Source organism: Thunnus albacares, chromosome 9 (assembly GCF_914725855.1).
Source record: "Thunnus albacares chromosome 9, fThuAlb1.1, whole genome shotgun sequence".
Classification (NCBI taxonomy): Eukaryota; Metazoa; Chordata; class Actinopteri; order Scombriformes; family Scombridae; genus Thunnus; species Thunnus albacares.
This window is the reverse complement of record NC_058114.1, coordinates 5215784-5231390: the sequence shown is the minus strand read 5'-3', so window position 1 is coordinate 5231390 and position 15607 is coordinate 5215784. Positions and strand designations below refer to the sequence as shown.

Sequence of the window (15607 nt, the reverse complement as noted above, 5' to 3'; positions counted from 1 at the left end):
GCTCTTAATTTTTCACAAGTGGAATGCTCTGACAATTAGTTGATTCATCGATTAGTTGATCGACAGATAGGCTAAGTGATCGCCCAACTATTTTTTTTGCTAAGATTCTCTGCTTCCATGTGAATATTTTCTGGTTTCTTTACTCCTCTGTGATACTAAACTCAATATGTTTGGGTTGTGGACTGTTGGTCGGGACAAAACAAGACATTTTAGGTTACATCTTTTGCTTTGGGAGACGGTGATCGACATTTTCTGACCTTTTAAAGACCAAACAACTAATTGTTAGTTGCTACGTTTTTCTTTGAGGTGGTTAAGTCAAACAAATGATACGAGTTGAGTTTGATAAACTTCCTGAGAGGAGAATGAACCAGCCAAGAGGATGCTCAGGTTGACAATCTTGACCCTCAGTCGAAGCTGAATGTGTGATTAAATCCAAAATCAATGAAGAGTTCCACTGACAATGTGTGCAGATGTTGGTGTCAGTGTAACAGAGTTTGATGTCTGTTCATGTGTGCTGCAATACTCAAAAGATCTTTGAGTCGACCAAGATTTTCTTTGGTTGACTACAGCCCTAGAAACATCATATTTTTTAAAGAGTTGTGCAGAATAATCAAAGACCTGCATCACCTGCAAGGTTTTTATCATTCTGCATAAAATACAGGTTATATACCACACAGCTGTTGACTTTCAGTACCAGATACTTCACCTCAGTAGAGCACATCCGGTTTAATAATCAGTTTCAGTACAGACAGAGCAGAAAGGTCCGCTCACTAATGGATCTGCTGTTGTTTGTGTTTCTAGACAAGCCTGATATCTGCAGACTGCTGCTAGCTAGCGTTAGCTACCCGTCAGGTAGAGACGGACCGAACAACGTAGAATCTAGAAACTGTTCAGTCGACTTCCAGCGCTTCAACTCTCCTAACCAGAGGTGATTGTTACGACCCCTAGAGAGGCTCTTTACGAAAGAGGTTCAACATGACCAAAAGAGTCGAGGAGTAGCAACAACATAACTAACCACCAAGCAAAGTTTATAACAGAAGACTGATGGGCCAGAATTAACAGAAAGAAGGGAAGACACCCAGACCAGCCCATAAAGGGTTGTAGGATCCGGTCTCTTCCCTCTAACCTACATGAAAAGTGAACCTAATGGAAATAAAGCCACAAAAATAGGACATCCTGACCCACCAAGATACAAAAGAAGCTAACAAAGGTAAAACTCTAAAGCATGTCAAGTAGAAAACACTAGCTGCTGCTGCTGCTGAGAGAGAGAGAGAGAGAGAGAGAGAGAGCTCAGATTCCTTCCTCCTCTTTATTCAATCAGGCTGGACTAGATACATCTGAGAGAGAGAGATTACACAAGAGATCATGTGTCAGAAGCATATGAAGATCATAACCAGCAGGGGGGAGTGTGTAACAACGATACCTCGTCAACTCAACACAAACCCGGAGCACAGACCAGCATGCTCAGTCATTTTTCAGTCCGTCTTTCTCGTCGATGTGACCGTTAAATTCAGATATTTTGCCACCTGGAGTCACGACAGTCCCAGCAGGTGTGCATGTAGTGTCATTAATCACATCACGCTTTACAGGACCGTCATGACTCGAGACGGCTAACGTAGCAGCTACGTTACTTTTTCACTAAAAATAAACGTCTTGTTGTAATAACTCCAGACATTTCAAATTAATCAAATTAACTTGATACACTGCCCCAGCCCTTCTTCACTGTATTTGATACTCTTCTTCGGACATAAATTGGTTTCTACTCAAACAGTATTGAAGCGTCTACGGGACCTACGGGAAGGCAGGTAGCAAGTTGACCTTCTTTTGACATTTAGAGTTACCGTTTGACTTCATGCTGCTACTGTGGCGTGAAACATTCCTCATGATTGAGATCCGGCACACTGAATGTGGCAATCACTTAACCATAACAAAACACCTGTTCAATGGGCAGAGAGGTGTGTCAGCTTGGCAGAACTGGCCGTACTGGTATTTACGTGCGCAGTGAATGACATCAGCATGGGTCAGTGAGAAAATGACACTTCTGGAGTGATGATCCTGTCACGGACGTTTGTTATCGCGTTACTCTGAAAGCTTTTGTTTAAAGTTGTTTTATAGCCTGGAGGTCGAGAAGTTTCGTCATTGTCATGGTTACAGTAGGCACAAACATGCAACTATAATTCATCATGTCATGAAAAACTCAAACCTGAAAGTTCATTTTGTGTTCTTGACAGAGGACTGAGGATGAAATATTGTTTTGGTTTTTTTTTTGTAAGGAGGAAAACAACACTTTAACTTGATTTTATTTTGATTTTAGTCATTTTTAGTACCAGCCTTTGACTCATATCAGCAAGCTGATACTATCAGCTGATATTTGCTTATCACAGATATATCAGCAGGTGTTTACAAGAAGGCAGTTATGCAAAAAAAAAAAAGGTTGGATTTTTGCATATTTTACTCCTTTTTTTGGCTCCTTATTTTTATTGCTATTGCCAGTAAAGTTTGTTTTTCATCTGTAAAATGTCCAAACCTCAGCACATATCTCCGCCACAACTTTTTAATATATCCAAAACCGAGGGACCCTTGGTTTATTTTATCTGCGTAATATAAGACTAAAAGAATTTTGGCAAAAATATCTCGATCGGGTTATTTAACTCTCAAGTATCAAGATTAGTATCCGTCTTTTTATAGACTGAACTAGGCTCGGTCGGGTTTTTAGTAGAGCTGAGATCGTCTTACAACCTTATTCCAGTCATCACAAGTCTGCTGCGGACAGATGGACATAAATCAGTCAATTAGTGTTTAAGATATGTACGTGATTCATGGTTTGATATGTAGATTAGTTTTTGGGTTGTTTTCAGTGCATTTGGGAAAACAGAAGATGTAATTTCTCAACAGTAGCTTATGGGCCGTAATTCTTACTGTAAAAATAACGGCACTCAGGCAGATTTTAAAAAAAAATACATAGTTATGATACTATACTGTCAGATTGTTAAGGTTTGTAAAGCTGTAGTGGTTTGGACTACAAAGATCTTTTGAATATCTTTGATTTCTTTGGAAATCAGTGAATAAGACTGTCTTATGCAATATCAGATTTTTGCATCAGTCACGTGTTTTTTATGTATTTTCATCTCATAATTTTACCCGTAAATGCTTTCTCGGTTGAACTTCCATAAAATTTATTTCGATATCAGTGTTTACATTTGAAGTTGAGCTGCAGCAAACGATTATTTTCATTATCGATTCATTTGCAGATTATTTTCTTGATTCATCGTTTTGTCTATAAAATGTGAGAAAAATGCCAGTTCCAATTTCTAAAGTTCTAATTCAGTTATAAATAGATGTTTTAAATACCCTCTTTTGTCTGATCAACAGTCCAAAATCCAAAGAAATTCAGTTTGTCCTCATGTATGCCACTTGCCATTTGGTATTTTTGTTTAATTCAATTCAATTATTAAAATAGTTGCCGATTCATTTTCTGTCTATTGACCAATTGATGAATTGACTGATCGCCGCAGCTGTAATTAGGAGTAAAGATTTGAATAAAATCGGATATGCTATGATAGATTTTATCCATATCATCTGTTCTTTGAATCAATGCTTGTTTAATGTGTGAACAGACATTCAGTATCTCCGTCCCTGCTGTTTCTTTGACAGTCCTCATGTCTGTTTCTGCAGTAAAGAACTGCCATTGTGTTTTATTTTTGCAGCACCTGAACCTGTCAAAAACATTTGCATCAGTGGTTCTGCGTGTGCATGGTGCATGTGAACATAAGTGTGTGCACAGTGTTCATGTGTGAAAATGTGTACACGTGCTTTGTGGTCGTACGTGCGTGTTCAGAAGTGCGTCGTCTGCTCCTCGGAGGTGATTTGCATCAGAGAAAACAAGCAGCAATGACTTGAAAAACGCTTCACGGTACGAAGTAAAAGTTGTCAGTCGAGCGTTTTCCAGAACGCATCCTTTGAGAGACAACCGTCGGAGGTCTTGGAAAGTCATTTTCTAACATCTCACATTCCTTTCCTTCCTTTGACAGAAAACAAAGAATAACAGTGTTAATTCATTTTTATTCTGCCGGTCGTAGCGTTACTGTAAAACACTCCATGAGAGTCCACGCAGGAGGCAGTGAAGGCATCTGGATAGATCATCTCAGGAGTCACTTGCACAGGCCGCGGGGTCACAGCGATGCCATAAATTGCCTGGCTAACTACTGTTCATAAATTTCAAGGCAGCATGCTGCTCAGTCTGAATACCTTTGACTGCTGTCTCAGTGTGAAGTATCGGGGTGAGAGGGTGTGAGTTATGAGAGACCACCTGAGTGCCAAGGCAGAGCTGCAGAAGCTGGGCAGGGCCTCCTCTCCGCCTGATAGGGCTGGTTTTTTACGACGCGGGGTTACGAAGAGGACAGGTTCAGCCTTCTCCGTTCGACAGTAAAACTTTACTTTGGCTTTGAGCGTTCACACTTTCTTTCCTCGGCTCCTCCCGGTTGGGAAAACAACACCGCACCGCGATACGACCTCTCCAGCCGTTTGATGTTCATCCTTCAAGCCTCTTTTTTTTTTTTTTTTTTTCTTCATCCTCTCGTTGGCTTCTCTCATTCCTTCCTCGCCTCCTTCCTACAGACTCCACTGTTAAGCAGAGCAGAATAGAGTCGGAGCCGGCGCCAGTAATAATAATCATAAAGCTAAGAATCCGTGCACACATCTCCTCTGTCGCTCATAATGGCCGCTGATGGCTCCTTCAAGGCTGATTCTCCCTCTCAATGAAGTCTGGCAACTTTTAAACAGGAAAAGCGCAGTTAGTGGTAAAAAGCTGAATTAATTTAGATAACCGCAAGTGAACTGCATGTGTCGAGCCTCAGCTGTGGAGTTTACAGATTAACTCATGATATGATGGTGTAATGATAAGGTGATACTGCAACATATTGCCGTAGGGCTGCAACCAACAATTACATTGATTAATCTGGCAATTATGCTTCATTCATCAATTAATCATTTTCTATCTATAAAAGAAGAAAATAGTGAAAAATACTTGACCAACAGTCCAAAAGCTTCAAATTCTCACATTTGAGAAGCTGCAACCAGCAAATGTTTGGTATTTTTGCTTAAAAACGACTAAAAATTATTCAAATAGTTGCTGATTGTGTTAATTAATTGCAGCTCTGTATTGCAAGACATTCATCTTTGATAGGCCATGATGTCTTTATAGCTTAACAGAAAAAATACCTCTAAAATTAAGATAGAAAAAGAGTGTTTTTTTTAAAATTCAGGAATCATTTACTCATAGTTTCACTGAATTTCATAAACATCTGAGAGGAATCAAAGCAAGAAAAAAGCAACTTTCAAACAGTACACATGAATAAAAGAAGAGTTAAGATATTTGTAATAAAGGAATTACGTGTTTGTGAATCACAGAAATGATGAATCTCTAAATGAAATGAAAAATCTACCTTTATGATGAAATGCTTACTGTCTGTAGCTGTGTGTGGCTCCGAAAAGTTTATCACACGTCCTCTGTGGATTCACAGCAGTGGAAACTAATGAGCGACTCGAGTCGTCGTATCCACAGAGACCTGTTCATCCGCTGTCGCTGTATAATCAAAAAACTACTGCTGCACAGCTGCTGGTCCTCATACAATCATAATTTTGGCTCTCTAATGACTTCAATTGTAACTTTTGAGTTTTGAGAAGTCAATAGAGAAACATACAAGCAGTTTATTTCAGCTACGTTTAAGTTATGTTTATTTTCTTTTATATCATTAGCATTTGGCATTTGAATGATAATATACAGTTGATATTCTGGGACATTTTTCTATGTAGTAAAAAGTAATTTGATGCATAAAAAGTAAAAAAAAAAAGACTATAAAGAGATGAAATGATGTCACTTTTTTAATCTTTCAAACATCAAAAATCAGTATTCTGAATGAATCTGATGTGATTTGACTGTAAAGAATAAAAAAAACAACTGTAAGAACCGTTTAAGATGTATTATATTATGCAGCAGTTTACTTCCTCTGTGCAGACAAAGCTTCGTCAGAGTTTCTTATTTTCTGAATCATATTGATACCAGGAAGCTCCGTCCACTCATTTATTTCACGCCTGAGCGGTTTCTGAAGTAGCAAACCAACTGTTCCTACTTATTGCTGCGTGTGTATGTTTATGTGTGTGTGTGTGTGTGTGTGTGTGTGCGTATGATGTGCTCATGTGTATTTGTGGTCTGTGATTACGGCTTCATTAAACCGTATCAGGCTTAATTGCAGACCAGCGGCGTGCTTGGCTTAGCCTCCCGCCTGCGGTCTAAAGAAAGCACATTAAAGTGATTCATTCAGAGCTTATACATGACAAATAAACACACGGACGGCCGTGAACTTCAAGTTTACATTAATACATGCATAATGCCCACAGGCCTGCAGACTGAACCCTTTTAAACTTTGGGGTCAGACGTTTTTTTTTTTTTTCCAATAAGGTTATTTACTCCTTAATGTTAGACTGATTATTTAACCCTAATAATGAGGATTCAAATTGATCCTATTGGTGAAGATCCTGTAATTCACTCTTCCACCACAAGGGGGCACTAACCTCATAGTGCTGGGGTTTGTCCAAACACATCACTCCTCCTTCACATTTTTATTAGAGCACATTGATCAGTGTGCTGTCTGCACTGCGCACAAGTGGAGCTGAAAAGATCAGTCGGCAACAATTTTTATATAATCAGTTATTTATTTATGATGTTTTTTTTTAAAGCAGACATGCCAAAGTGTTTTCTTCTGTGATAGTGAAATGAATATTGTTGGTTTTGGGGCTGTTTAGTTGTTAAATTCCCAATTGTTAAAATATATATTAGAATGAGTTTCCACTCCTTCATGTTTGTTTTCAGTCATTGTTTAGATAATTTCCCCTGATTTGTTTTAATGGGATTTATTTTTCTACTCTTTATTAAGTTCTTTATTATACATCTTTTGTTCACAAGGATTACATCCTGCTGTTTTAAGATAAATTAGTTGAGCTCGTTAATAATCTGATTTACACCACTTGTGCCATCTTCTCCTCCAGGACTGCTTATTTAAGGAAGTGCAGGATATCAGAAATGTTCACCCTGATTAAGATGAAATGATGGAAATGTTTTTTTTATTTGTTCTATGAGAAAGCATTCGATCGGGAACCCTTCAGTGTTGCAGACATGATGATGTTACAGTACATATGATGTGGTTGTGGCTGAAGAGGTTTAACAAGTCATGCTCTCATCACCGGTTTGATCAGGAGACTCTGAACCCCGACTGAACTCTGCACGTCCTCCTCATCTGGTTTTCCAAATGGGGAATAACAGAGGAATCTCAGAGGATTATCAGATAGTCTTTACTGTACAGATCATCAAATGAGTAATATCTCAGCTCATGCTGCGCTCATGCATAACTCTCATATGAGTGTTCACATTGAAAACATACCAAAATTTCTGCATCATTAAGAATTTCGGCACAGCTAGCGTTAGCATAGCGACGGACTGAACTCGCCAGATGAGATGTGATGAAGTGTTTCTGCAAGAAACAGCGAACACTCACTTCCCTGGTGACACACTGACATGTGCAGAGTTCCTTCCTGCTGATATTGATGCGTTTCCATCCTGTTAATGAAACCGCACAATGAGGGTGTGATGATGATGATGATGATGATGGGAATGTTGATTGGAGCTAATGATAGCACTGAAGGAGCAGGTCTGATGAGAAAACATTGTTAACATTTTTCAGTCACATGGATTGATTTAGTCCAACATCAACAGCCTTTTTTTTCACCCTTTCTTCCTCTATTTACTATATTCTTTAATTTTTTTTTCTTAGCTCAACTTTTCTTTTTAGCTTTTTTTTTTATACAGTACTTTACTTTTCTCAGGCTTTTATATTACACTGTTTCTATTTGCATGTGTTTTTAACTGTCAGTTAGTCAGGAAGGAAGGAAAGAAAGAAGGAAGTGAAGTGAAGAAGGAAGTAAGGGAGTAAAAAAGGAAGTAAGGGTGGAAAGGCAGAAGTAAAGAAGAAAAGAAGATCATTGCAGTTAAAAAAAAATATACAAAATTCTGCCAGCCGTGACTATCACACCTGTTTTTTTTTTTTTTTTAATTCATTCATTTTTATTCTTGCTCCCCCTGCAGACGACCCTTTCTACTGCATCCACTGACACTCAGAGGATGGATTCAGTTAACACATCCATAACACCGGCACTCAAATACGAGTCAGTCATTGTCCGTGTTATAACTTTCACCCTCCTCCGTTACTGATCCGGCCCCTCTGGTTTATATTCGGCGTAGCTGCCGAGTAGAGAGAGATCATATTGTGTCAAAAGGCTGAAATTAGTCTATGGGGAGTTTGTGGTGTGGCATTGACCTGGCAGGTGAGCATGTAGTTGTGTATGTGTGTGTGTGTGTGTGTGTGTGTTTGTGTGTATGTGTATGCTCCCACCAAAACGCTCGACTCCCCATAACAGGAAACGGCGAGGTGAGGCCAGGGTTTATGGGCTAATACGGCCTCAAAGGAGCCTCTTGTTTTTTAAACAGAGCTGCAGCTCTTCGGGCTTGTTTTCCATATTGGTCTGGCGTGGAACGCTTTGACCCTGGCACGGGGGCAGGAAAACATGACACCAGCCGGAGCTTTGAACGCCGTGGGGACGGGGCTGCCAGGTGCCCGTGCCCATCCCCCCCCCCCCCCCCCCCCCTCCTCCTCCTCCTCCTCCTCCCCCCCCGTCTGGGCTAGGCAGAAACAGGTTGGACATCAAGCGCTACACGACGTGCAGATGTTGGATATCATCTTCAAAAGACATTTAGAGTCAAATATTTGCTATTTAGAGGACAGTACCAGTGTTTTAGCATGTTCAAACCCGTCCGACTATGTTTTTAAGGCAATAATAACAACAGAAACGTTCTTCTGGAAGTCTAAATGAATAACATCTTTATTCAGTGGTGCAAAAATAGGTTTAAAAACTCCTACTTCTTTTTGACTCATGTCTTCAAAATGTCAAAAATAACACTAAGTAAAGAGCAGGCATGAGGTATATAGAGAGAAAATCAAAGAAAACAACAGAAGGGGATCAATATACATCACTACACAGTCAAACCAGATCAATACTGGATTTTTGATGCTGATAAAACATATTTAAGAATAAAGGAAACCTTACATTTGGTTATTAAAGCAAAAGTCTTTCTCAACTATGTGAATAAATGACCTCAAACATATTTTTGGGCATTTTTTTAATTGAAATGTCTCGTTACTTATCAGCTGATATATATATATCTGCTGATGCTTAGAAATGTTTAATGAACTAATATAGCTTGAAATCTGTGAATTTACGACTGCCTGGAAGGAAGGGAAACCATATTCACAGATCTCTTAGACTACAGCACGCTTTAGGTTCCAAGAAATTTACATCAACAACAAGGCAAATCCTCATAATGATCCTCAGTTTCATATGATGTTACACAGCAGCAAAGGTACAAAAATAGCTTCCTGGACGCATGCCTCGAATTCTTACAAATAACCCCAATGTATTCTTTTGGCTTCACGGCATATTTACTATACGGTTCAGCACTCTCATCGACCCCGTTTCCAGCAGCAGCAGCGGGTTGCTGTTTTCAGCAGACAAGGTCTGAAAAACCCACCGTACAGTACCATGAAAAGTTCTGATACTCATTCAAGGGTTTTTTTTTCTTTATTTTGACTATTTTCTACATTGTAAAACAACACTGAAGAACTATGAAATAACACATATGGAATTATGTAGTAAACAAAAACCGTGTTAAACCCAAATATGTTTTAGATTCCTTAAAATAGCCACTGTTTGCCTCGATGACAGCTTTGCACACTACTGGAAATATCTTAACCAGCTTCATGAGGTTGTTACTTCGTAGCCAAAATGGGCGTTAATACAGCTGAGTGAATTAACCTCAGAGATAAATCTTCTGCTGTTTCTCATAAAACAACCACCCCCCCAGTTGTTGTTCCAACTTATAGTTCTCCTTTTGGGCCCGTTCTGTTATCTTTGCTCCACGGCAGCCGTAGCCAGACCGTATCTACCGTATCTCCAGGAGCAGGGGGCCTCACGCAGCCCTAAAACATGACCATCTATCCGGTGAGTGAGTGCAGGTCCTGGGTGTCCTCCAACCTCCAACCCCTGCCCCCCCCCACCCTCCCCTTCAATCAACCTTTCTTGCCTAGCCCTCCACCTCGACTCTTTCTCCCCAGACCTGGAGAGGAAGCATGGGGCTGGCATGTTGGCAGTATGTGTGTGTGTGTGTGCGTGTGTGCGTGTGTGCGTGCGTGCGCGTGCATGCACATATGTGAGGGGGGTTTGAGGGATGAATGCCATGACTGGTTTGGAATGTTCCAGAATGTGCGGTCGGAAAGTCTGAGCAGGGAAAAAAGACGAGGAGTAACATGGGTGAAGGGAACAAGACCTTATTGACTGGGCGCGCTCTCAAACACACACACACACACACACACACACACACACACTGGTTCAGCATCTGCCCAAAAGTCCTGATTCATGCGGATGTTACACCTAATGATCTCAGGACTACAGCATGGAGGTTTCAGGAGGGTGGTGTTCCAACACCGTAAAAAGGAATTTGAAGTTGTTTTTTGACCGCTCGTGTCCATTAATGTGTCACGGAGTCAAAAATATGCAGGTGTCAGTCGGTTTAGAAAAAAAAAAAAAAAAAAAAGACACATTTGGTCTATTTGTCCAACAGAACACAAGCATCTTCAGTGTCCTCTTCAGCTTCAGCATCTACACATTTTTCTTTTATCTCCTTTTTCTCTCATTTCTCTTCATTGTCTCAGTTTCTCCCTTTTGTGCACTTGTAAGATATAATAACAACCTTCCATACGTGACTCTGTAGCCATCTGCTCTGATCTTGGGCTGCAACTTACGATTATTTGCTTTATTGATTAATTTGACAATCATTTTCTCGATTAATTAATTGTTTAGCCTATAAAATAATTTGTAAGATCTCGAGGTCACTTAAATGTCTTGTTTTGTCTGATGAAAAATCCAAAGAAATTCAGTTTACTGTCATGTTTGACACAGAAAAGCTTCAAATCCTCACATTTGAGAAGCTGCAACCAGCAAATGTTTGGCATTGTTGCTTAACAAAATGACAAAAATGATAGTTGTATACTATATTTTGGCCACATATCATTGTAAACTAAATATCTTTGGCTTTAGGACTGTCGGTCGGACAAAACAAGATATTTGAAGACATCAACTTGGGCTGTGGGAACGGGCATTTCTCACTATTATCTGACATTTTATAGGCCAAATGATTAATTGAATAATTTAGATAATAATTGGCAGATTAATCGATAATGAAAATAACTGTTAGTTGCAGCCCTACTGTGATTCAGTTGATACAGTAAATTCCAATCAGCATGTCTGAACCGTACACTCGTGTATCTGCAACGTTCTTCTGAGGCCTAACAGATTCTCGTCTTATCTTCTGTCTCTTGCAGGATGGGTCCTACTTGGCTGAGTTCCTGCTCGCTAAAGGCTACGAGGTGAGAGAGAGAGAGAGAGAGAGAGAGAGAGAGAGAGAGAGAGCGAAACCCAGACTGCACCAAGAATCTGCCCTTTTGGAAGTGTAGACACACACGTACACGCAAATGAATCCAGACACTCACCAACGCCAACAAACACAGACGCACGCAGAGCGACATTCCCCTCGATAAGCTGCATCCAGCCGCAGCAGTGCGTGGGAACTCCTGAGGGATCGCGATGTAACGTAATGGCAGTCAGATTCGTACGAAGACTGACTCACACCTAACCCCCCCCCCTGCCCGATAAGACCCCTTTGTGTGGCACTGTGCCTTTTAACCTTTGACCCTGGCCGTATGAGGAGTGAGGTCGCTAACATTCACCTGCTGCACAACGTGTTTTTCATGTGGAGATTAACAGGATGTTTCTGACTGACAGAGGCTGGGTACGGCTTCAGCGGTGGTTTCACACCCATGAAAAGCCTATACATGTTACCCCCCCCCACACACACACACACACACACACACACACACACACACACATGTTGCACCAGAGCTCATGTGTTTTCCTGACAGTAGCTGCATGATTTCATTTCCCCCTTAAATGTGGAGGAAAAACACACACACACACACACACACACATACACACACAAACACACACCTTCGTCGCAGCCTGCCTGGTCAGCTTCGCCATCTGCTGCCTGCCTTAGAGACAGCAGAGAGGAAGTAGACTAGATCCAGGTTGGGGATGCTGATGTTGAGAGGGGGGGGGGGGTAGGAGTGTTGCGGTGGCATTAAAGAGGAGCGTACAGGCAGGCAGGAAGTGCACAGTGAATAAAGGAAGTGAGGTCAGGGCACAGCGTCCTCCCACTAATGGACTCCCCTTGGATCAGGTCCTGTTATCTTCCCTGAGCAGAGCTTCCTCACACATCCCCCCTTCCAGAACACGAAGTACAGATCACAGGCAGCGTTAAAAACACTGCGAGCCGGAGCCATGAGACACAACGTCGTTGTATCAATGTTTGCTATAAAAATATTTCATTGGCACAAAGATCTTTGGAAGATAAGAACCACTTTGAATAAAGCACAATTGGCCACTAAAGAACATCATGCCTGACATCTTTTAAATGTTTTGTTGTGTAAAAGCAAATAAAAAACTGTTGAGCAATAAAGCTAAGACCTTTAAAAATAACAGGAGAGACATGGGGACTCCAATAAAGGTCATTAGAAGGACTTGATAGGAGACATCACAACGAGATCATCAGCACTGTAAACTCCCAGTGCACCAAAACGCCCCTTAAACTCAATGATTTAATATCACGTTAAATTTGTCTAAAATCAGATAGAGAAGAAGTATTGGAGGTGTCGTGACATTTACGTCTAGACAAAATGAAATACCGAGTCAAACTCCTCTATGGCAGGATGAGTTATGCTCCTATTGAATGTTTTGCAAGAGTACAATAGCACATTTTATGAGCATATTGGCCGAGCTTAGGAGGAAAGATTTCTATAAAGGGCCTCCCTTAGCTCAGTGTGAGGCGAAATTAGGACAGAATATCATAGGGGTTCGATATCAGCACAGGAAAAGTGATGTTTACTTTGATTATGTGTGTTGGAGATTCGCCAGTAAGCTCTCACTTGCTTACTTCACCGAATCTGTTTATTTGCGAAATCGAAGCGATGACAAAAATGTGATGAAAAATGCACAAATGAGGATTCACATAAGCCAACTTCTTACATCGGTTCAAACATAACTAGGCAGCTTCCAGCAGTGATTATTGCTCAAACATTTCTTCAAGCATAACTTGTTTTCTTTACTGGAAGCGTTTTACTGTGAAGCAGCTGCAGGAAGTGTTGATTTCATTAGTGTAATATATCCAAAAATCCAATATTTGCTGTCACAGAGGATTGATAGTTGTCAATTCAGCAACAGTCACAGTATCAAAAATGTTCCCTTGTTTTTGTTTATATTGTGTGATTATATTAAAAATCTTGAAAACATGGTATTTTAAAGCCTGAATCTGGATACATATTGCCTTGAATATGTATTTCAAGGCTACTGTACAGTTGACGTGAATAAATCTTGTCTTCTTCTACTTCAGGTTCACGGTATTTTGCGCCGTTCCAGCTCCTTCAACACGGGACGCATTGAACATCTTTACCAGAACCCACAGACACACACTGAAGGCAGTAAGTGTCCGGTCTACACCAGAAGAGTCACGCTTTTATCTAAAAAAAAAACATCTGTTTCATTTTAATCTATAATGATAATAATGATGATGATGATGATGATGCTGGACCTACTGGTTGGTCTGTTATTACATAACATGTGTGATGCAGCTGACGATTGTTCGAACTTAAAAAAGTTAAATAACACGAGTGTTTTTCATCAATCAAATTTAGTAATCAAAAAAGTTTCCATGTTTACTAAATCTTTTCAAAATAAATTCCAGGGTAAGGGTTTCTTGCACAGCTTCACCTCCTTCCATGGCGGATGGAGAAAGAAAAGTCTGAAGGGGTCAAGAGTCCAGCAGGGTTAGCGGGTGGTCACTGATGATGGTCACACATGTTGGTCTCATAGTATAAAGAACAACTTTATTATAAGTGTTGCTGGAGTCTTGACCCCTTCAAAATAAAATCCAGGGAAATGTGTATAAACTTTGCTAATTTACATTTGATGTAATGTTGTTATAATTAAAAATGACGTCTTGATTTTTATATTTTATTAAGAGTAAACCAAGCAGCAAATATAATCACAGACAGTCTGTATTTATATCCAAGTTGTAGGACGACATGAATGAGAGACTTTAAAACCTGATGGAGGAACACTTCCTCCTGACTGTAGCAGCTCCGCTTCATGCACCATCTGGAAATGAAAAAATTACAGATTTCACATTGACATGTAGTGACTGATTGAAAATTTTTTTCCAAGGAATCACCGTTACCAGAATTGACACATTGATGACAGAATCAGATGGCTCTAATTTTTTTTTTTTTTTTTTTTTTTTTTTTTAAGACCTTACTGGTTCTATTTAAAACCCACGAACAAAACAGCAGCTGTTGCATTTTCCCTCCTCATATTAGACATCTATAAATCAAAAACAAACTTCCCAGATGAAGAGTGAATATGTAAAGGAGCAGTAAGTGTAGAAACCAGTATGTGTTTTGTGTGTTTGACCCTGTTAGACATGAAGCTGCACTACGGCGATCTGACTGACAGCACATGTCTGGTGAAGATCATCAACCAAGTGAAGCCCACGGAGATCTACAACCTGGGCGCTCAGAGTCACGTCAAGGTAGCGTGATCCTACGAACCACATCTCTCATGGATCAGTTAGTCTTTAGTTTGTGCAACACGCCTTTCCTCCAAGTTAAGACCACCTCTCTGACACATCTTTACTACTAACTTACTAACCTCCGGTTCCTCGGAATCACTGCAAGAGGGTTTGTTTTGAAGATTAGACAAAGAGGAAATCTGATAACAGTGACTATGCGTTCCAGCAACACACTGTAATCATAGTGAATCTTAAACCATGCAATAATAATCATGAAACACCTGTTATAATAAACAGTAAAACCTGTTCTAATGACTCACGGTGGGAGAGGCCGCTGACCTTTTTAAGTGACGATCAGGTTGAATCGGTTCGTTATCTGTCACAGAGCAGGATTTATCACATTTAATAAAATGTTGGTCCATCTTTAATCGAAGATACTCTATTCTCATGTGATAATGCTTTTTTTTTTTTTTTTTTTTTTTTAGCAGGGGCTATTATTGTAATTCTCCTTGTCGGTGCGTTCAAAGACACTCTGATATGCAAGTGTTGACATTCAGCTATTGAAGAGCAGCTTTTTATAGCAGGAGCATGTTAACATAATCATCTTTAATGGTATTCATTTTCTCTGGGGTTCATTTTCTGAAGCTTGTGGATCCAGTGCTTTCCGGCAGCTAACTCTTTAGTCTTGGATGTGGTACTAAAACTGTACTGACGTTGAATCTGAATGATCACATTTTTAATAGTGAAAGAAGTTGCTTTAATCAATTTTTGGCCACTAACTCCAAAACAAAGTGACTGATAACCAGCCCTGACTAATCACCA

The 15607-nt window shown here is 40.1% G+C and overlaps 1 protein-coding gene across 1 annotated transcript in view; it reads left to right on the top strand.

Annotated features, from left to right (window-relative positions):
• Positions 1 to 15607, top strand: part of gmds (GDP-mannose 4,6-dehydratase) — a 197669-nt gene that overhangs the window by 4095 nt on the left and 177967 nt on the right. The window contains exons 2-4 of the mRNA XM_044360872.1: positions 11490 to 11534; positions 13613 to 13700; positions 14697 to 14806. Of these exons, the coding sequence (XP_044216807.1) occupies positions 11490 to 11534; positions 13613 to 13700; positions 14697 to 14806 (243 nt within the window). The remainder of the gene's footprint in view (positions 1 to 11489; positions 11535 to 13612; positions 13701 to 14696; positions 14807 to 15607) is intronic.